General features: G+C 35.4%; 2 protein-coding genes and 1 long non-coding RNA gene across 5 annotated transcripts; 2 read left to right on the top strand and 1 right to left on the bottom strand.

Annotated features, from left to right (window-relative positions):
• The first annotated feature begins 716 nt into the window (after positions 1–716).
• LOC140985476 (receptor protein kinase TMK1-like) lies at positions 717–4,508 on the top strand. Its single transcript, XM_073453311.1, has 2 exons — positions 717–3,434; positions 3,548–4,508. Exons 1-2 carry the CDS (start codon positions 1,097–1,099, stop codon positions 4,054–4,056), a joined length of 2,847 nt encoding a protein of 948 aa, XP_073309412.1. The 5' UTR covers positions 717–1,096; the 3' UTR covers positions 4,057–4,508.
• Positions 4,509–8,934: 4,426 nt separating this feature from the next.
• On the top strand, positions 8,935–10,231 carry LOC140970748 (uncharacterized). The gene is made up of 3 exons (XR_012174180.1): positions 8,935–9,042; positions 9,115–9,237; positions 9,810–10,231. It is a non-coding gene; the product is annotated as an uncharacterized lncRNA (long non-coding RNA).
• Positions 10,232–15,195: 4,964 nt separating this feature from the next.
• On the bottom strand, positions 15,196–21,634 carry LOC140985441 (sialyltransferase-like protein 2). Of its 3 annotated transcripts, XM_073453308.1 has the most exons (12): positions 21,392–21,634; positions 21,228–21,301; positions 19,126–19,215; positions 18,809–18,886; positions 18,490–18,590; positions 17,561–17,753; positions 17,395–17,485; positions 17,263–17,327; positions 17,013–17,167; positions 16,846–16,927; positions 16,406–16,515; positions 15,196–15,718 (listed from the first exon to the last, which is right to left on the bottom strand). In XM_073453308.1, exons 1-12 carry the CDS (start codon positions 21,477–21,479, stop codon positions 15,523–15,525), a joined length of 1,323 nt encoding a protein of 440 aa, XP_073309409.1. In that variant the 5' UTR covers positions 21,480–21,634; the 3' UTR covers positions 15,196–15,522. The 3 variants fall into 3 exon arrangements, with proteins under 3 accessions (XP_073309409.1, XP_073309410.1, XP_073309411.1); XM_073453309.1 differs by lacking the exons at positions 21,228–21,301; positions 21,392–21,634 and adding an exon at positions 19,512–19,689; XM_073453310.1 differs by lacking the exons at positions 21,228–21,301; positions 21,392–21,634 and adding an exon at positions 19,512–19,689 and having other exon boundaries at positions 18,809–18,870.
• Between the last annotated feature and the right edge of the window lie 1,621 nt (positions 21,635–23,255).

Below are 23,255 nucleotides of genomic sequence, written 5' to 3'. Positions count from 1 at the left end.
TGATGTAATGTAGGTTGGTCACACGGAGGTCTTTTACATGTGCCATCAATGAAGCCGGTTTTATTCTTAGCACGTAAAGCGATGAGCATCGCCCGACTCCATATTCCATAATTATCAGTACCTACTAATTGATCAGTGATAAGGCTCATACCAGGTGTATCCGAAAGATGTATGTAGAGTGGATCGTTGAATCCGATGTTAACCGCCATGGAAGCTTGCAGAAAACTAGATCGTAGCCAAAAATCTCACAAAAGAATTGACAAAGTGCGCGTACAGATTCTCAAATCTGCATTGCAGAGGAGCTATGATCTTGAAAAAAAACAAGAATCGGAGAAGAAATCAGAGTGAAGTCGCCAATAACCGCTCTGATACCATATTAAAGTGTAGAGAAAAAAGAAGCTAAGCCGACTTCATTTCTTAACTTCTGGAAAAAATTACAATTGTTCTCATACAGTTCCAATATATATGTACAGAGGAGTAGTTAGTGTGTGGCTAACAAAATCGTGTATCAAATGTAAAAGCGTGTTTCAATTATCTACCAACAATAACAATAGTAATTCCAAACTAATTAAAACGAAAATTAATGTTTTTAATATAAATTTTTTATATGTCTGATTAAATCGAATCGAAGAATCGTTTCACATGATTAATTTATGAAATCGTTTCATAAATTTGACACATGATATAACAAGAGATTCATCATTTAGTTTTTTTTTTTTTTTTTTTTTTTTTTTTTTTTTTTTTTTNAGATTGAGCAAAGCTCCTCGAAGATCCACGTCTTCGCTTCCACCCCAAGCTTTAACGAACTAATTTTCAATTTCTAGTTTAAAATATATTTTGTCTATGATTATTCTTGGTTACGCCACCCTCCTGCAAAGTGTTCTTCATCATTCTCACTCCTATGATCTCCCACACGTTCTTGGATTTTTCTAATTTGAATTAAATTCGTTTCCCATGTCCCATTTTCTCCACCACTTTTTCCTCGCGAGATTTCGGAACAGGTTCTTGAGCAAACTGTGAATTATGTTTCCATTTTCCTTTTCATGAAGTACTCTCAATACCTGTACAGTTTCTATCTTTGCTTCAAGTGTCTGTAATGGAGGTGAAAGCCAAGATTAGTGTCGCTGCGGTGCTTTTTCTCTTTGGGTTTTCCGTTGTTTATGGTGTTACGGACCCTAATGATTTAGCTATTTTGAATGAGTTCAGAAAAGGTTTGGAAAATGCCGAGCTTTTGAACTGGCCCGTCAATGGCGATGACCCTTGTGGTCCTCCGAGCTGGAGTCATGTATTTTGTTCTGGTGGCAGGGTTACACAGATTCAGGTCAGAGGTTTGCGTTTGAAAGGCCCTTTACCTCAAAATTTCAACGAGTTGTCTATGCTGCGGAATTTAGGCCTTCAGCAGAACCAGTTTAGCGGGAGTTTGCCCTCTTTCAGTGGGTTGTCAGAATTGAGATATGCTTATTTGGATTACAATAATTTTGACACAATCCCGTCTGATTTCTTTAAAGGGCTTGTGAATTTGGAGGCTTTGGCATTGGATAACATCCCTTTGAATGCCACTACTGGCTGGCTTTTACCTTCTGACTTACAAGATTCGGCCCAGTTGAAGAATCTCACCCTTATGAACTGCAATTTGGCTGGTCCTTTACCTGAGTTCTTGGGAAATATGTCATCTTTAGAGGTCTTGAAATTGTCTTTGAATCGGATTTCAGGTACCATCCCGGAGAGTTTTCGGGGATCTCTTTTGACAACTCTATGGTTAAATGGGCAAACACATGGTATGACTGGTCCAATTGATGTGGTTTCAAGCATGGCCTCGCTCACTAGCCTCTGGCTCCATGGAAACCGATTTTCAGGTAAAATCCCTGAGAACATTGGTGATTTAGTATCTTTGCAAGATCTCAATCTCAATCGCAATGATCTTGTTGGTTTAATTCCTGCCGGATTAGCAAATATGGCGTTAGTCCATTTAGATTTGAACAACAATCATTTCATGGGTCCTATACCAAAGTTCAAAGCCGTTAATTTTACTTTTGCATCAAATCCATTTTGTGTTCCAAACCCTGGAACTCTCTGCGCACCAGAAGTTATGGCGCTCTTAGATTTTCTTGATGGGGTAAATTACCCCTCCAAGCTCGTGGAATCGTGGTCTGGTAATAACCCATGTGCGTCTTGGTTCGGAGTGAGTTGTGATAATGGAAAAGTAGCTACCATAAACTTGCCAAGCTCTAATCTTTTCGGTACTCTAAGCCCTTCACTTGTAGAGCTTGATTCGCTTACCCGTATATTACTGCAATCCAACAATCTATCCGGTCCCATCCCTACAAATTGGACTGGTTTGAAATCTTTAATTTTGTTGAATTTGAGTGAAAACAACCTCTCCCCTCCTGTTCCTAAGTTTAGTGACAATGTAAAGCTTTTCCTAAGTGGAAACTCTCTACTAAACTCGAATCCTGAGTCACCTTCACAAGGTAACAACACTGTTTCTCCCAGTTTACGACCCTCACCTGCCTCGCCAACGGTCGGTTCCATATCTAATTCTACTAGTTCAACATATTTAGAAGGAAGCCATTCCAAGAATCCTAAGATATTCGCCATTGTGGTACCTGTTGCGAGTTTTGCGATTCTTGTTTGCTTGGTCGTGCCATTGTCTGTTTATATTTGTAAGACCAAAAAAGCTAGGGACCCTACTCCAAGCTCCTCCCTTGTGGTTCACCCAAGAGACCCATCCAATTCAGAAAACACGGTAAAGATTGTCGTTGCTGATAACACGAATAGAAGAACGTCTTCTTTAGCCGTGAGTGGCTCGGCAAGCATAAACAGTAGCGACTCCCATGTGGTTGAGGCTGGAAATCTTGTCATATCGGTTCAAGTCCTTCGAAACGTTACCAAGAATTTCGCTCCCGAAAATGAACTCGGCCGCGGTGGTTTTGGGGTAGTTTATGAGGGAAAATTAGATGATGGGACTAAAATAGCCGTGAAAAGGATGGAAGGTGGGGTGATTAGCAGCAAGGCGTTAGACGAATTTCAATCTGAAATCGCTGTTCTTTCCAAAGTTCGTCACCGGCATTTAGTATCTCTTTTGGGATATTCAATCCAAGGAAACGAAAGGATTCTTGTTTACGAGTACATGCATCAAGGGGCCCTCAGCAAGCATCTTTTTCACTGGAAGAAATTTCAATTAGAGCCTCTCTCCTGGAAGAGAAGGCTAAATATAGCGCTGGATGTTGCTCGGGGAATGGAGTACCTTCATACTTTTGCTCATCAAAGATTCATACACCGCGACCTCAAATCTTCGAATATATTACTCGGTGACAATTTTCGAGCTAAAGTGTCTGATTTTGGACTGGTCAAACTTGCCCCCGATCATGGAGAAAAATCTATGGTGACACGGCTAGCAGGAACTTTTGGATACCTGGCTCCTGAATATGCTGGTAAGCATTATTGCTGATTTTATGGGCTCTCTATTAAACTAGACGTTTGATTTGTTAACCATTTACTCCAAACATGATAAAATTTACTTAGTTAACTCTTCCACTTCATTCAGTGACAGGGAAAATCACCACAAAAGCTGATGTATTCAGCTTTGGTGTTGTGTTAATGGAACTATTAACCGGAATGATGGCCATAGACGAGGAAAGGCCTGAGGAAAGCCAATACTTGGTTGGATGGTTCTGGCAAGTCAAATCAAAGAAAGAAAAGTTAATGGCGACCATTGATCAAACATTAGACATAAAAGATGAAATATATGACAGCATTTTAAGCGTGTCGGATCTTGCTGGACACTGCACCGCACGGGAGCCTGGCCAACGACCCGATATGGGATATGCTGTCAATGTCTTGGCATCGCTGGTCGAGAAATGGAAGCCAATAGACGAGGATACGGTGGAATACTGTGGTATTGATTATAGCCTTCCGCTTAACCAAATGGTGAAAGATTGGCAAGAGGCAGAAGGGAAATTTTCTAGTTATATGGACCTTGAGGATAGTAAGGGGAGTATTCCAGCCAGGCCTGCGGGATTTGCGGAGTCGTTCACTTCTGCCGATGGGCGGTAGAATGTGCATAGGAAAGGCGGATCCAGCAGGTGCGTGGCGAGAGCCGAGAGGGACGATGTGTTGATGGCTATTTTTGTTGAAATTTATGTATAAGTTTCTTAAGTTATAAATCTCGACTATTCCGAATCCATACAGTCCTCGGATCTCACCTTCCTCTATTTCACTCTGCTCCGAGTCCATTCGATGGTACCATCTTGCCCTTCCCATTCCCCGTTCCATCGCAAATAACCTGTCCCGAGCCACCATGTCTTGTCTCGACCAGTTTTCCCGAGTTCCCAACTCTGCTTGACGTGGATATTTGTTTTGATGTTTTGCAAAATATGTAGATGACATGTTTTATGTTATGTGAGTGTTAGTTGTCCCATTGGATAAATATATGAGAGTTATATATGGACTTTTACAATTTTCTCCACTTGAGTTGGTTTTTGGGTTGAGTTATGGTTAGATATCAATTTTAACATGGTACCAGAGCTCAGACCTTCCGTTATGTATTGGACTATCTATAGTTAGGTGATTTGTAAACTTTACGTTTTAGATGTTTATTACTGGACGTGAGGATGTGTGTTAGTTGTTCCACATCGATTGGATAAAGTCCCTGAAAGTTGCATATTTGGACTTGGACCCTCTCCTCTTGAGCTAGCTTTTAGAGTTGAGTCAATCACAAGTCCAAATTTTAACATGATATCAGATACAAGTTCTGATCCTGACCCAGGTTCCACCTTTATGAGGGAGTGTTTTAGTTGTCCCACATTGGTTATATAAAATCCATGATAGTTGCATATATAGATTTGTACAATAATTCTCTCTTGAGCTAGCTTTTGAAGTTGAGTTAAGTTTAAGTCTCAATCTTAAGAATGAGCTAGTCGATCATTGGAGTTGTAGGATTGCTTTTGATTCCATTTTGTGGGGTTAAGTAGATTTAGGAAAATAATTCTTCTATTAATTTTCATGAATATGTTAGTTTAACTTGATTGTTATTAATGCTATAATTGTTCTATATACATTTTAAGATTCATGTCACTACATTTTCAGTAAACTACAATGATCTCCTCTCTCACCAAATTGATTTGTATATTACTACTTGCAATAAAGTAATTCTTGATCAAGAATCTACAATTTGTAATAAAATTTTCTTACATAAGCTCTTTAAAAAAAATTCCAGTGAGAGGCATCAAACAATTTAAAAAAAAATAAAAATTGAATGGGAGATTAATTTGTTAATAATGGTCCAAGAGGTAGCTTTCACGTGTGACAGTGTAGACCCGTGTCCAATATATTTAAACGTATCCCTATATTCAATTTTTTTTTTTTTTTTTGAAATAGTATCCCTATATTCAATTATTCAAACACATGGCCTTGTTTCTTGCCGCAAGGAATTTTCTAGCTACGTACTACCAAAAAATTATGGACATTATTATTGCTTTTTAAAGTAGTCCAATTAGTCGTTACATAATACAAAAATAAATCAAATATTTGTGGAAAAACCATGGAAAATATTCTATGATCTATGGAGACAATATTCCAGTTGAAAAAATATATATGAAAACGCGTTGATTATAAATTTAGAAAATAACTTGTTTCATTCCTTTAAAAAATATAATTATTTATTTCATATTTTTTATGTACAAACTACAGAGTCGAAGATAGCATGTATTTTTCAAAAGTAATAAATTTAGAAATTTTTTTAAACCAAAATTTAGATATAATTCAAGACACGTGTAATTTTTTTTTAATCTGACATAAAGCATAAAATTTGATTTCTTGTTACGCCAACGACAAGTCTATATTTGCTTTTATTACATAATATATATGTGTCGTCATAGAAGAAAACCTTTATTTTGTCCTTATCTTAGTATACAAAAGTGTAAAATAAATTGTTGTTCATCGACTCTCTTTTTGACCAAAACACACCAGTGATTGAAGGTGTTTTGCGTATTCCATAAAAATTCCATTGTTTTTTTTTTTTAAATTTCCTAAACTATAGGATGGGGAGGGCTCGAATTTGATATAGATTACTTAGACCAAAGTCCGGTCTCAAAAAATTCCATTGTTATGAATAATATTGTCTATATTAATGTATTTGTCTCAAAACCAACCACACAATCAGAATTCGGCGATAAGTATTTAAATATTGGGCATATAAAACTAGCTTCTCGAAATATATTCACACGATGAAACACCGGATATTTTATCAAAAGTTATATGATTATGATGAAAGTAACTCAAATATTTTGAATCGTACAGTAATATAAATATCATGTTTTTATCGCTCTTCCAAACTTCCTATATGCACAATTTTTGTTTTTTATCGATCCCCTTTAATAGTTGCAAATAACTTGCAAATCGTAGAAGTATAATAAATTACATCGACTTTGATACATTAATATGATCTAACATTAATTTTCTATTTTGTGAAAAATTAATGGTGTCGATGACGACGACGATCATAATAATAATAATAATGATGATGATATTAGAACTGAGGATGATGAGAAATGGAGATGAGATTAAATGTGTGCATATCATGTTTTAATTATGAAACGTGAAATGTCAACTTCATGTATATTGGATCGATACATTCATTTAGTGATTAATTAATATCAAGTTACTGTTTGAGAGAGCTGGCATGCACCATTAATTGCTCATTTATGCGTTAATCTTCATTTAATTACTATCTATATTTATTTATAATTATAATTAAATATGCACCGTCACTAATTACGTTGCTATCAAGTTCTACTAAAATTGCATGTCCAAAAAACTTATCATATCATATAATATGTAGTTATTTTTTTTATTTTACTTTTAACCTAATTTTCTTTTTAAGTACATTACTATTAATAAGTTCAAAATTTTATTTATTCATCGATTATTTTTTTAAATAAATTATATTTATTTAAAAATTATATTGTGATAAATAATTATTGACTCAAATGTACACCTAATTTTTTTATTTATCGTATTGATAAAAAATAATAAATAAAAATTTGCCACCAGAGTCTGAAGGTGTTTTTTCGGACGACCGAAACACAAATAATCGTTATTTTAATTTTTCAGAATCTTATATTGATCCGTTCGAATTCAAAAAAGTGTTCAACATTAAAGTTATAAATCATAAAAAGACAAATATTTCGGAAAAAATCGATAGAATGTGCCGAAGCATTAATACGACAAAGCATGAAAAATCTCACTCATTCATAATTTATGTAACTTCAATGATTGCAAGTTTTGCACTTGATTTATAAATTTCTGGTAAGTTTCGTAGTTTTTCAAGTAACAAATAATACTCAAATATAATATATTTTCAAAATATTAATAAATATATAATAAATCATGTCTTAATTTCTATCTATATTATTATAATTATATATTACAAAAATTATAACTTAGTAAACAAATTATATTCACATCTAAAATATATTTTGATATATCGATAAAAATATAATAAAACAAAAATTTTTTTATTTATATTTAATTTAAAATACAAGCAGAAAAATCATAAAACTTACTAGAAACGTTTGAATCAAGTGTAAAAAATTTCGACCGCTGGAGTTACGTAAATCATGAATGAGTGAGATTTTTCACGCGCTATCGTATAGGTGCTTCGGCCGCCACGCACCATCTGTTTTTTTCTAAAAGAGCTCTTTTTTCATGATCTATAACTTGCATGTTGAAAACTTTCCCGTATTCCAAATGATCAATATCAAATTTTGAAAAACTAAAATGATGATTATTTTTTTCAATCGTTCGAAAACAATACCTCCGGATTTTGGTGACATTTATTTATTTATTATATTTTATCAATATTGTAATTGTATATTTGATTTGATAATTATTTATCATAATATAATTTATATATATATATAATTAATTAATAAAATAAATTAAATAGTCTTGAAAATAAAAGTATGCATCTAATTGGATTTATTAATGATAATTGGACTTAAAAGTAATTTGAGTTAATGCGTTGGGATTAATTGTTAAATTTATTGTCGTGGAGAATGTTAAAACTATAAAATATTGATTGCTCTGCCTATAAAAACTCGAGATATTGGGCCAAGCGTGATCAAAATTATGTCAAATTTAGTTGGTCAATGGTACTTTGTATCTTTGTTGGAAAATGCCCTGCCAACTTGCATGAATATGATTTGGATATTAATTTGGGTATGGATTCCCAATGTTCAGTTTATTACACACGCAGGATGTGTGAAAACACTAAAACACGAAACGAGGCTCTACTAAATCCACCTGCCTAGGAGATTTTGTTAATGAGTTGTTGCAGAATAGGGATCTTGCAAGTTCATATGTGTAAATACTTGTGGATATAATTATATAAAATTTTAATCGAGAACCGATATATTGACTAATATTTGATGTGTCGTGGAGCAAAGGTTAATTAGATTGACCAGCTTTTTCAAATTTATAGAGTGAAACTTTGAACCTTGAATTGGGATGTTTTTGTGTGCTGATATAGAACAGTGTAACATAAAAACATAATAATACCATAATTTATAGTGTGTGAGTGTGTCTTACAAATGTAGATGAATGCCTGCCTAGAGCAGTTAGGTTTCAGATGGAGCATATTTAATTTTTGCCAAACCTTTTGCTTGATTCCTAGAGAGGGATAGTTTTATGGCTTATGCCCTCTAGTCTCAACAGAGTGATGGTTTCTTGAATGGTCGAAAGGACCAAACGACCTCATGCATGGCTATTGCAATGATGCATTGCTTTAGACAACTAACACACCTCTCATGTCTAGAAATGAACATTTGGAGCGTTAAATTTGTAACTGACTCAACTATGGGCAGAACGAGTGGCCCAGCTATAGCCAGTCTAACACATAATGTTGGAACCTGAGATCCAATAACTGATGTGGGACAATTAACCGCGTTGGACAAAAAGTTCCAGTGAACTCTCCTATCTCTCGTGAAATTGACAAGATGCAGTATGGTCTTGTAGGTTTTTACTGCAGACAAGTTGACAAAGGTGAGGACTGTTGGTTGTTTTTTTCTTCTTAGTTTACATTTTCTACATATTAATGTGATTCTTGTTTTGCAGACGTATGCTATGGCCCGTTTGTAAGGCTCAGTGTAGAAATTCAAGTACTTGCCATTTGTTGCCTTTGTTTTTTCTCTTTCGTTGACTCCCTGCTTCTGCAGTCACTAGTTTCTTGTTGCTTGTGTGAGTATTAATGAGCCATCTTGAGATCTTTGTTGTTGTTCGCGATTAAAATTCTGCTAATTTTTGTGTTTTCTTTGTGACCATCTTCATGGATCAATAATTTGCGATTGCTGTGATCTATATTCATCTTCCACAATTGCAACTTATTGGATCTCCTTTGTGCATGTACTTTTGTTCTTCCATATCCTTCAGAATATGACCTTTAATGGAATATAGGAATATATTGTGTATATGCGTGTGTATAGCTATATATATATCGCTATGTAAATAAATGTTTATGTATATATAGATTTCCTGTTCGTTCATGATCTAACTTCATATTCTCATTTAGTCGCTGATACCATGCAATGCCAAGTTTGCAGGTATTTATGTAGCAGCAAGTTAATTTTTTTTATGTATCAGAAGGAACACTAACAAAAGTTTAGATAGGTTGTGCTGTTAAGAAAATATGATAAAGTAAATCCTTTGAAGGAAAAAAATGATGTATGATATTATCTCTGTAGAATGAGAAAGTGTTAATCTGTTAAAGAATGTAAACTTATTCACGGACTTTCATGTCAACTCTACAGCAGATGAAGGTCTTGATCCATATATACTTTCCCGCATTTTAGAAGTTCTGGACTGTGCCTTCAGAAATGGACTTATCCAGATTGCGGAATACGCAAGTTTCCATCTAACTTTACTCTCAAGTTTCCAAGTTTATCCGGGTAATTTATAATTGATCTCAGTTGTGTCTTGTGATTGTAAGACACAACGATTATCCTCTAGCATCCTGTTTTGTTTGAATTGGAGAATTCAATTTTGTGTTAGTGTATTGGACTTCAATCAAAGCTGACTACCTACTTTTTCTTTGGCACTCTGTCGCATATTGGAAAATCCACAATTTTGTCATTTGGTGACTGTTGCCTTGTGGACATCTCGATACACTTCTATCCGACTATCCCATTTCAATTGAATCTAAACTGGGATAGAAATTTCCACATTTGCTGATGAATTGTATCTGAATATATTAATCTCTATAATATCCGTGTCCTTGTTTGTATTGGGTATATGATCTGTACTCCTCAAACCCCAAATGCAAAAAGAATAACAATTGTGGCTGGAGTCACTTGCAATGTAACCACATTCACACGTCTAAACAACAAAAGTTATATATATATAAAACCATATTTGATCATAGTTTAGCCATAATTGTAAAACGAAGACAATATTATCTGATACCTTCCTTTTATCTGTTTCAAAGCAGTAAAAAACTTGCAAATCTTGTTCTAGATGTTATGGCTTCTTGGGTTTCTGAAGTTAGCTCAGTGTTTAGTACTGTCTTTTTCATTCATCTACCAACCGTTCGACTAGGGTATGTGCCATTACCTCTGTACTCCATCATATGTACAAAGATGGCAAGATGAGACAAATTCTGTTGTTGTGCAAAATGCAAATAGAAACAGTGTTACAGAATCAGCTAACTTTACTGGTGTGCGTCTAGCTTTTACATCTTGAAAGTTATGAATTTTAACATAAAAAATGAACATTGATGGTCAAAAGCTTAGAGGATTTTTATCAAATGACGACTATAATATTGTATTCTAGTGTCGTACACAAATAATGCATTAATAATTTTGGCACCATCACCAAAACAAACTTGACGTTCGAGGAAAAATACAAAACTCAGAGTGCATATGATCATTTGAAAGCCTATCAGTGGCAATGATGTGGCGGGATGCCCATAGCTTTGGAGCAGGCTCATGCAACTCCTCTGTCTCATCTTTGCTTGTGTGATGGATTGAAACATTTAAAATGTTTAATTGGTCGACATATCTTAACTGATTTTTGTTAACCCTATATTTAATCTTGAATTCGAAGAAGGAAAACACCATGTAAAATATGAGAAAGAACTTGGGATTCCATTCAGCTATCTTCAAAATATTTTGAAGATTGAATTAAGCCTGCTTTTTAAGATGCAGAATGATAGATTTCATTAATCAGTCACAGCTTCCGAACAATTTCCTAATCTTACATTAGACCATTGTCTGGGTCAGGTTTCGTTTGTCTATACACCAGAAATGAAGGACCATTGGTAAAGAACTGGCAGATGGCTCCATCGCAAATGTTGAGGCGCATCATGGAAAATTTATGAGCATAGGTACCTATAGGCAGCTTCAAGTTTGCTGTGAAATTATGAGAATAGGTATTTACAGATTTCGATAAACTTCATGTCTTTTGTGAAGCTTTGTTGATTTTTTAAATTTTTTCTTGTGAGAGAGTTTCCCAATTCGTGATAGATGAAAACCATCTATTAGAACAGTAGTCAGATTCACCTTGGCCAGGATGACATTTCACCTTTCTTATTTAGGTGATGGCTTTAGTTTCTTTCTTGCTTGTTTTGAAGCTGTGGTAAATGTTTATGCAAATCTTGTCTGTTGGCTTTTCTTCTGTTAGAAACATTTTCTTGTTCCAACAATTGTATTCTGTACTTCCATAATGCCTTTGATAACATGGACTTGACACTTGTCCATATAATTTGCAATGGATGCCTTCGCTGAGCAAGCATCTGCCCCAGCAGGCCTTTGGCTATCTGCAGTTCTTTGTAGCTTTAAAAGATGATTCAGGCCCCCATTCTCGGAGTTCTGCGAGTGGGAAAATGAAGGAGAAGCTATCAAAGACATTATTATATATAGTCATGAAAAGTGTATGCAGTAATATTTTAATGATATGCCTCATCTTTCTGGCGCTGGATTTTTGCGCACTAGGGAACAAATTTTTGGTCTTCATAGATTCCAACATTCGATTCATTTGGTTCTCCAGCTATCGGTTAAATTTGAATTTGAGCTCGAGCTACATTGCACATATATTAATATTTATACAACAAACCAACACATATTATGATTAAAAAAAAAAAGTAGGGAACAAAAACTATTAGTACTTGTACTATACAAATTTATTAGCAATAAATGGTAAGTACATCACTTTGGCACTTTGGGTCATATGCACTCCTATGTTACAATATAATGACAGAGATTCAATTTTTTGTTGTATATAAAGGGAAAAAAACATAACAAAAGAAAAAGAAAAAATAAAAAAATTCGTAATATATAGATATGTCATGATTCCAATAGTTTATAACTTAATTGCCAAGGATGATAATCATCTCTGATTGCATGCTAATTCTAACCAATTTCATGAAGATCCTTTTGTTCTACTTTTGCATCATAGAAGCTCAATATCTTATCATGGAAGAAGGAAATTTGAAGGCGATTGGTTCAAAGAAAGACCATAATTTCTAATCTTCTTGCACATAGGTTTGGCATTATGTTAAACGGTTGAGGTCCTTGAGGATGTATATGTACATAATACATAATTTTTATATCTTCTTCATTGTCATTGTATGTTGGATGCAAGAATTGTTTATGATTGTTAGAACAAGCTGATGTACTGTTTAAAATATTAAAGTTACGGTTATCACAAGCTATGACTTTTGGTAAAGATGAAATCGTTCTGTTCTACAATTGGTATCAAAACCAATGTCAAAGGTTTGATTCTCATTGATTGCAAGAAGTGTAATTATTGAGGGAGAGATTGTTGGGTGCAATAATTCCTCATGCTTGTATGGATGACAATTTCCTCCGAATCCGATGGAAAATTCGATACTAACCCTAATGGAAGAGAATATGCAGAAGATTTATTACCTGATTAAATAAATGAGCAATCGGGTATGAGGATGGAGACGGGTCTTAACGAATCTACTTATACCCGACTCGAATACCCTATATANATTTTTGTACTTGAACTGTTGTAAAGTTTAAGAAATTTGAGTTGCACAATTACTACTAGCTATAATTTTTGATAAAACAACCTTACGTCACTTTCAAAATCACTGCCGAACACGTACTATCTTCAAATAACTCTATACTTTTTATTATATCAAAATACTTGAGTTGGGTAAATTCAACTAGACACAACCCATAAATTTTCTATTAAGGGAATTATATTATCTTCAGGAAATATCGTGAAAAGTACGTCGAGACTTTGAGTCAAAAGCGTGGAAAAAAGAGAATTATCGTCCCGATAATCCCAACAAGAAAGGGCATTTTTCCAAAAGCGTATGTGCTAAACAGCGATTATAGTACCAAAAAGACAGACCCAACTGCATACAAACTTTTGCTTGGATCACAAGTAATTGCCAAAAGTATGCTGTGGAAGCCACTCGGTAAACCCCACGCAATCTGCATTTTCAATTCCAAAGATACCCCCATAGCCAAAATTTATTTCCTGTAATACCCCTACAACCCCACGCTATATAAAACATTCCTCTCTTCGGTCATTCAGTTTTCTCCTTTTATGGTCGATCAAAATATTGGGTAAAGTTGACGCCATGGTGGAGGAAAGCGGCGGGCCGGAGTTTCCGGTGGCGTTCTTCGACGGGGAGAAGGAGATGAACATAGGAAGTGTGAAAATAAACCCTGCTTTACAGTACAAGCCGTTTCAACTCATGCTGAGCCAAAAGATCGGGATATCGCCTAATCAAATTTCTATTTACCTCGTCGACACGAGGAAGGTTCCGGCGCTGCCTTTCACTGAGTATCGCCGGAGAATCCCGATCACCGGGAAGGTAAACTTTGGATTGATATGTCGGCAGAAGGATTGTCGTTTCCTGGTTGTCTTGAAGAGGTCACGGAAGTCGAGGAACCGAAGGGAGAGAGTAACTAACGATGTTGAGTTCTCCGATTTCATCCTTGATCGGATCGAGTTTTCTGCACCACCTCCGCCTCCGAAAAGTCTAATCCTTTTGAAGCGGAACCAGCCTTCACCGTTTTATGACCGTATTCCGCAGTCGGAGCTGGCGGACTTGAATGATCAGTTGCAGAGATTCAGGTTTCAGAGAGAGAATTATCCGTTAGCGTGGGGTGAAGGAGAAGTGAATCCGCCGAACTTTGGTTCAGGTTATGGTACGCACCTAAACCCAAACCTCAATCTGGATATGGATTCTTCCCAAGAGTTTGATGATTACACGAAAAACATCGAGGAGAAATTTGTCTGCGAAGATTGCGTGAATGCGATCTATGAGGGGAAAACGCCAGCGTTTCATCACTGCGTTAGAGACGCGGTAATTTCTCATTTTTCCACGCGGTGGGGCCCGATTAAACGGCCCATTAGACATCCTCTTTGATTGATTACCCATTGGGTTTTTATTATAACATCAGAAAATGGTCGGAATTCTGGTCGATCCACCCCCATTATACTTGGTCACGATGATCTTGTGCAGTTGTAATTGACTAATTTGCCCTTGGATTTGGCACTTTGTGGCGCTGGTGTTTGTTTAAATGTTGGCAGAGTTTTTTGATTGGTTGGGCGACAATTTGTCTACAGTAGCTTTATTTTATGTTCCTTTTGCAAGTCCGTTCTTGAATCGGACCCCAAATACCTTGATCCATTAAATTTTGGTGGGTTTATTTTTATGTTTCTGGTTGTACTGAGTATCATGCTTTTTGTAATGTTTTGGGCTTTTAACCAGTATATTATGCTGGCTTAACCCAGTATCATGTCGGCCCATTAAGTTGGCCCAGCCCAGATACCTATTTCTTTGTATGCATCAAAAGTTTGAGGGTGTATTTGATGGATTCGTATCGAGACAGTAAAAGCTCTAAATATATATTTTTTATTACAATCATTTATTTCATTAACTTTATTATATTTCAAGGAAAAAATATAATCACACAACAGCATCAAGCTTTTCGTAGATCTCCCCTTAAGTTCGCATTATTGACGTCTCTGCACCTCTTTCCGAGATGATGGTCGCTATTGAATTTATAAGAACATATTTTCAGTTATTTTTACTGTACCTAATTATCGGGACGTTTTCTTTTCTTTCTTTTTCTTTTTCTGGAATTTCTTGATCCGTTCAAGCATCCGAACTTTCATCCAGATCACGTTTAAAAAAAAAATCTTTAATGCATTGTGTCAACGTAAATGACTTCTTCACATTGACAAGGTGAAAGTCCAAGAAACAGTCCAACGAACAAAATTAAAAACCCTATAGACAACACGAAAAATACTAAGTTCCACGAAAGCCCGAAGAAAGGAGGACATTAATATGACAGTATTATCAATCGCAACATGGGATCATCTTTTGTGCCTTCTCTATTCAAAGATCCTTCAGGCAATACCACAAATCCTAGTGAAACGAATATGTCAGCACTGTGAAACATGCGTTCCATTGTGGATGCTATGAAAAGAACGAAGACGTGCATGCGTCTGTGGCAGTATACGCCTCCGAAACGAGTTTCATCTCTATGGGGCTGTACACAGAAGACCATGTCCTGGATTGTGTTCCAAAGGATACATGGTGGCGTCTCTTACATATTTTTGGTGTTCAACTGCAGCTTTTCTCAAGCTTGATGCCGATGCAAGTGAAGATTTTCCTTTGGGTTTCTTGGCGGTGATGGAACATGCAGCTAATGGATCTGAAGAACCTGCTCCAACCCGCCTATCAATAAGAAGAAACTAATGTATGAGTTGAGATCTAATATTCATAAAAGAAATATTGGATTTAACCAAGGTCATCGCAAGTGTGCACCTTTATAGGAGAAAAATGAAGCTTAAAAGCGATAGGTTAAAACTCCGCAATACGCTTCATGGACAAGAATATGTGGCACGAAATTTAATGTTCTTTAATTTCATTTATTACAAGTTGTCCAGGATGCTTCGACAATCAGGCATTTTAGCGTGTTTCGATCCTATGGTCTCTTTCATTTGAAAATTTAGAAATATGAGTTTCATTTTAGCCTATTTTTTGTAAATGGGCGCAAATGATTTGCTTGGAAATTGGAGAAAAATGGCAAAAACACAAATTTACATTCAACCTCCTCGACCAAGATAATTGGCTTCGTGGCTCCATCCACTTGTAGCACCCAATGATGATAGGGAATTTTCCAATAATAAAAAAATTCTTGGTATGTCGAACCATCTAATTGTGGTAAAGAGAAAAATACCAAGAATCTATATTGTCTAATTTAGGCAGTGATTTATCATTTGTACCGCTTAGTCGAAATATCACGTGCAAAACGTATACAAAGATCAAATTGCAGATGAATGATGATGAGATGAGATGAGATGAGATGAGGAATGAAATAGAACAATACACAAAATTTAATTGAAAGCAACTGATGATTACCTCAACAATTTCTCTGATGCAATCCGAGCAGCAGAAACTAAACTGTGGCTTGGTACCCACTTCACAACACGATTGGGATCTGCCCGCATTGGAGAATGGATTTTGATAAGCTTATAACACACATAGAGAAAATATCAGACAGAAAATTTGTGATAGCGAACCCTAGTCATATTAAGTAAATGTGTCTCTAACTGATATAGTTAGCAGAGTAAACGGGAATAACACAAAGAACCATAAGATAATCACTCGCAACATCTCAGCAACAAAGGGCAAGGCAAACTTTGTGATCAAACAAAGTTATATTATATTCCTATAATTTATCAACGTGTTAAGGCAGTTATGCAGATTTACGATGAATATACAGGACAAGGCAATATCATCGTGTAAACCTAAATCATTTGTACAACTTCAGCATTAAAAGATTTAAGTTTCGAGCTTACTCCAAGGCATTCCATCATCTGATAATAGGCCCTACCATGCAGAGGAGTATGGCCTTGTCTAGACTCTGAGAAATATCTGGTCCTGAGGTTATACAGAGGCTCCAAAATAAGAAACAATACAAACTTAAAAAAAATGCATTCAGAAACTTCTTCCAATGGCTACGTACCATTCTTTGTAACCAGGATCGACGGTGAAACCATACATATCAACAGTGTCACATATGGAAAGAGCGAATTCAAGAGCCTTAAGTCCAGTACCTTTTGCAGCTGATCCAAATGATGATCCCAGCATGAGATATACAGGATTTAGAATTGGAATTTCCTAAAAGTAGAAAGATAAGTATTTAAAATTAGATTTTTCACAAATCACATAGGATCAAACTTAATTTACTAGAGTAAATTGGCAAATATAAACACCTGGATCATCTTGTTCATGATATCGTGAATTGTTGTTTTAACAATCAAGACTTCCTTTCCTTTATCTGAAAATTCGAATTTGTTAACTTCCACACGAGAATAATGTTCAAGACTAGTGAATCATGTTCATACCATACAACTCTGCAACTTTATCAAGAGCTTTTGCAGAGCCCCTATTAAGAAGGCGGAACGTACTTTTTGTACCTACATTTTCTGAAAAGTTCTGCATAAAGCACAAGGCAACGGTGAGAGCATGTGGATATCACAAGCGGAAGTTAAATAAAATTAGAATGACAACCTGAATAGGTGCTCCATTTTCTCTCAAAACCACGTCATAGCTATTTATTTCTTTGCCAAATTTAGTTTTCAAAAGATCGCCAGAGTTACCAATAACAGCACATCGACCAAATTGCCTTGGTACGTAAGGTGGTCCGTCTGGGAGCACCAGAGCAAGTTTCTCCATGCACAAAGTTTTATTCTTACATCGATCCCTGCAGCAAAAAAAAAATCGAACTTGGAAGGTGGAGGGATAGAGTGCATACGGACATCTACAATTACTGAAAAGTAGCATCATATTCATAAGTGTTCAGTGCACCAAATGTTTATTCGCCATATTAAAGCATAAGATTGAGACAATAAGAAAAACCGAAGGGAGAGCAAACAATCACAAGGCTGAGCATAAAATTTTTCTTCAAATAAAGCCTGTTAAACACCATCCCATCATTGACAGTGTTACAGGTCTATATGGAAATAGTAACTCAACAATGGGTATTTAAGGAGGTCATTGTTCAAAAAGTGGTATAACAGCTAAATATGTAACACTAAGCCTCCCTTTTTACAAAAAGACGTGCTATTTACGAATCAAATAATATTGCTTGTTTTTTAAAAAATTCATTAGGAGGAACGAAAAATAGTAGGCATCTATCGGCATCAGAAATGTAGTGAATAAAACAGTATTCAGTGATCTGCAGAAATTTATTGTCTTCGCCTACAATGATTAACATTAAACTCGATGAACTACAAAGAATCACGCCTACGTACAAGATACCAAGGACACACAACTTGGAGAAGTCAACCGAATCATTATTCTATTATCAACCACAAACATCAACGCATATGATTTGAAGTTCATTTTATGCTTCTGAACCTCTGCTCCACTTATTCAAAGCTTACTATAATGGGCATTTGTACAGACAATGGGTTAGCAGCTCGCAGCATAATACTTACAGAAGTACACCCTTATTGATCCTCTGCCAGGCATATTCCTCCCATCCATTTGGCAAAGCATCAATGAATTCTCGAGTTAGTACCGTGGTGCTATTCCTTACCTGAGCAAGTCTTCACTAAATAACAAATCAATTGTAGCAGATAAAATAACATTCTAAAAGAAACAGTTATCAAGAGCTTCAAAATGCAGATATCATACAATGAAAAATGAGAAGGAAATTTATTAGACTTGTGAAAACACAAAAACAAATGCACTAATCAATTGACAACAGGCTTTACTCTGTAAGATAGTACCCGTATTTGCAGATTAAACACTGACCTGTTCCCATGTAGCTACTGCTTCACATAGATCAAAATCAAATAACAGCCCTTCAAGTTCACCTGTTTTAGGATCTTTCTGTTCAGAAGTTTAACATATGAACTTTTGTGAGAAAGCTGGATAAGATATTTAAATATGATGAATTTATCCTTGCTACTAGCTAAGATATTAGAAAATATAACTCTGTTAAAACCATATATCTCTCCAAATTCTAGAAGGCAGACCAAGTAAAATCAGGAAGGCCATCATGTATGTGGTTATACGCAAGAAAACATCATGACTGCTGGGGGCAATTTTAATCAAGGTAGGAAACCTACCCATTTTGGAGTTGTATCACTGGGAAACTTCATAGAAATCTCACAAGGGTCCTTTCCACTTAATGCTTGTAAACCTAATCCATTGGCATTCTGCATTATGTAGAAATGTATTCAGTGTACTACAAAAATAAAAGCTAAAGCAGTAAAACTAAAATAAAAGCTAAAGCAGTAAAACTAACACATGATCGTGAAGCTCTCAAAGTAAAATAGATACACATTATACAAGACAAAATCCCAGTTAAATTGTGGGGTACTGGGGTTGTACCATTGATGCACCAACTATACCAATAAAAAGAAGTAAATAGATCAGAATCTTGATAAACTCATATTTTCTGCTATCTCTATAAACCAACATAAACTCAAATCATACAACGAAAATGGCAGACCATTTCTCTTTTTTGACATGAAAAACCATAGTAAGAGCCAACTAAGAAAGAGAAATTTGCATCAGAGGGCTGAAATAGCAGAAACACTTCGAAGAATGAGCGTTTGGATTCTGGAGTAGCCTACTTAAGTTTACAACCACACACTCGCTTTACTACTGTAAAACTCTCTGCCCATCAAGAGCAATCCATCAAAATGCATCAGTGGCACCAATCAGATCAACAACAAATTGTAGCAAAAACAGGCAAGTCAATGTGAATATCATTTTTTCTCACTTCGAATTCAAGATCCTAATTCCACATAAACACATGGAAAAAAACAGTTTTAGAAACAAAATCAAAATTCGAAAAAAAAAAAACAGTTCTACATTTTCCTATTAAGATAAAGAAAAAAAATTACACCAACCAAGACTCGTTCAAATTTCCTAAATTTCCACATATATATACAAACATAATAAAATTAATTAAAGGATGATGATGATTAAAAAAATTATGGTGCTCGGTGAATGTTTATCAAAAAAAGTCATTAAACGTATTTTCCCAATAAAAGAAGGAACGCGCACAATCTTTAAACAACGAGAGGTTGAACCTCTCACAAGAGTTACTTAAACTCGAATATATAACCATACGATCTCTTGTGGTTGGGTGGGTCAGTGGAATTTGGTAAAACAAACCACTGCTGTCCACTTTCAAACACAAAAATTTGATCAGCACAAAAGATCAGAAAAGCCTACAAACATGAATGCTCATTATCTAATCACCAAGCCAAAAAGTGATAAGTCGTGATGGGCCTAAGACATTGAATAACACTGCTTGAACTCAACCTAATGGATCAGTAAAAGCGGGCTTTTATCTAGTAAGTGCTTGTCCCGGAATTCGAAGGTGGGAAAGAGTACCTGATAAAACTCTACAAAAGCTAACCAAGTCAAGCACAGAAACTCAAAATTAACTACCAAGAATTTCGGGAGCTCTCCTCATGCATGAAGTTGGAAAGTTAATGGGAGGATATAATTAGTGCAATTTTAGGAGAACGTTGACAGTAAAAAGCTCAGAGCTCACACCCCAATAGTCCATCTCCAGCCACCACAAATACCAAATTCAATTCTTAAGGCAAGCCCCATAAACCTTTTACTTTCTAATATCTTCCATACTTCTTGACTTTTAATACATCTTTTAATCTCGGCCTTACCATCCAAATTCATTGTTCAGAGGTCACCTGAGGGATATTCCCATTATTGGAAGGAGTTAACGTTTGCAGATTTTACCAATCTTTCTAATTATGGATCAGATAGCTAAATTCTGTTGAACTTCTTTATAAAGTTACTTGAAAGCTTGAGAACATAAATGTGATGCTCACATCTCTCACTGCATTAGTTCATCCAACTACTACAAATACACAATTAATGACATACGAAGTTTAAACCTTTCATTGTTCAAATTCTCTCCACTTTCAAACCTTTCCTTTGCAGATCTCATTATCTAACATTAAGGAATTTCCACCATTCTGTTTTGGATGGCACTCCTCCTCCCTTCACTATGTTCAAATCTTTATAAGAGATTACAATCTTTAACAGTTTTTTATTTATTTTCAATCGCGGCATATTATCTATTTAATTGCAATTTTTATCAAGCATTTATATATTTATAAAACAATGAATGATAAAAATGCAAAAACAGAATCATCAAATTGTAAAGAAAACGATAAACGAAAAAACTCACCACACACTTTTTGAAATAACCCCGCAATGATCCCAACGCTTCCAGATCTTCGCTAGAAAGATGATTTGGCCCCTCTGCGCATGAATCATCGACACAAAACCACATTTATTCCATAAGAAAAAGGAAAAATAGTGAAACAATAAATTTTATGCACAAATTCATACCTGGATCGGAAAAACCAACGATGTTGATGAAAATGGCTGCGAGCCCAGATGCCAAAGCAACCAAAAAAACAAGTTGTAACAGCCTCATCTGAAACTGAATTTACGCAGAAAAAAACCATCGACAGTTAATTAACAGATCAAAGTGATGAACTGAAATTCCAGTTCAGTAGGCGGAAGGCGGCGACTGAGGGTTATTTCCTCGTCGAACCCATGTATTCTCGTATAATATCAGGTACACCCCTAAACATTTTCTTATATTTCCTCTTTTCTTAAACACATTTTCTCGTATTAAACAAATTTGTCGCCTATGCTTGATTTAAACTGCTTTTAAAAAGTAGAGAACTTTTTATATATATATTTTTTATTTCGGATGATGAAAATATATCATATTACATCATGAATCAATTGCTCATGTCGTCAAGACGACCATTAAAACTTAACACATAGATTATTGACACGTATTATTGTAGCACTTGAAGCGGGATAGTCAAGCCGTGCTTGTGCTTGTGGCTATGAACGGAAACAAAATAATCGAGAACGTGTTGCTGAGACTGAAAGATTATAGCAAGATTACTTCACTTATAATCCAGTCTACAACGAGAATGATTTTCGCAGGCGATTAAGAATTAGGAGTTTTTTTTTAAGAATTGTGAAAACTTTACAAATCAATCTGTCTTACTTTGTCCAACGGAGGGACGCAACCGATAACCTCGGTCTATCATCACTTCAGAAAGTTTTACTGCGATCCGACTGCTTGCATTTGATGTTTCAAGCGATGCTGTTGATGAATACCTGAGGATGGGTGTATCGACAGCTTCGGAATGTTTGAAAATATTTTTCAGGGGTGTATGATATACTTACCGAGCAATATTTGAGGTGACCAATACATGCGAACGTTGCTTGAATAATTGCTGAAAAGAACATTCAATCATACTACAGGCGGTTGCATCGAAAGATTCATGGGTCTGACATGCATATTTCAGCTTACCAGGATGAAACAATGACATTAACGTGCTGGAGAGGTCCAATTTGTTCTTAAACCTTGCAAAAGAGTGAAGCCTCTCTAGTGTTGTTTGAGATGAACGGGAACAAGTAAAACATGTGTTACTACCTTGTTAGTAGTAGTTATCCATCTTGAATTTCCTTTGTGAAAACCATACATAGGCCTTTTTGCGAAAAACATTGAATTTTTTCACTATATTAAGAGAGAGTGAGAAAAGATGTTGAATGAACATTTGGTGTACTCCAAGCATGCTGGCATATAGTGAGAAGTTCAACTCGCATGTGTGGTCCAACTGATTAAGATTATATAATGAAAACTTGTTTGATTCTCTATAAAACGATTGTTGATGACGAAATGGATAATATGTTGAAAGATCGTGATTTCATAACTCGAGATGATGAATATATACCCCCGGATTCAACGCATTTATGGAGCGACGTGTCGACATTCGGAACTGAGAATTGCACCACATACTCTAAAAGAAATTGATCGAATGTATTTGGAGTTTACATGGAGATGCATGGTTGAATTATTCAACTTTTAAATTATTTGTAATTTTTAATTATGAGTAATTGCATTTTTTTATTATGTTTTAAATTTTAGTTATGTGTAATTGTATTTTTTAATTGTGTGCAGTTGTATTTTTTTTCGATTATATGCAATTTCATTGTGTTTTTTTTAAAATACAAAGTACTTAAATTGAATAAAAAATAATATTTTGATTTCAATTCTGCAACATTATCTCACTATTGTAAGAACATACAATATTATCAACACTGATATCGGCTTATCTCATCTAGTGTCTTGACACAAACACATCAATAATAGGAAAAAACTTGTATGAGACGGTCTCACGGGTCA

The sequence above is a fragment of the Primulina huaijiensis genome, chromosome 1 (assembly GCF_012295235.1).
Source record: "Primulina huaijiensis isolate GDHJ02 chromosome 1, ASM1229523v2, whole genome shotgun sequence".
Taxonomy (NCBI): Eukaryota; Viridiplantae; Streptophyta; class Magnoliopsida; order Lamiales; family Gesneriaceae; genus Primulina; species Primulina huaijiensis.
Note: the sequence above shows the minus strand (reverse complement) of the source record. Positions and strands in the feature narration are given on the sequence as shown.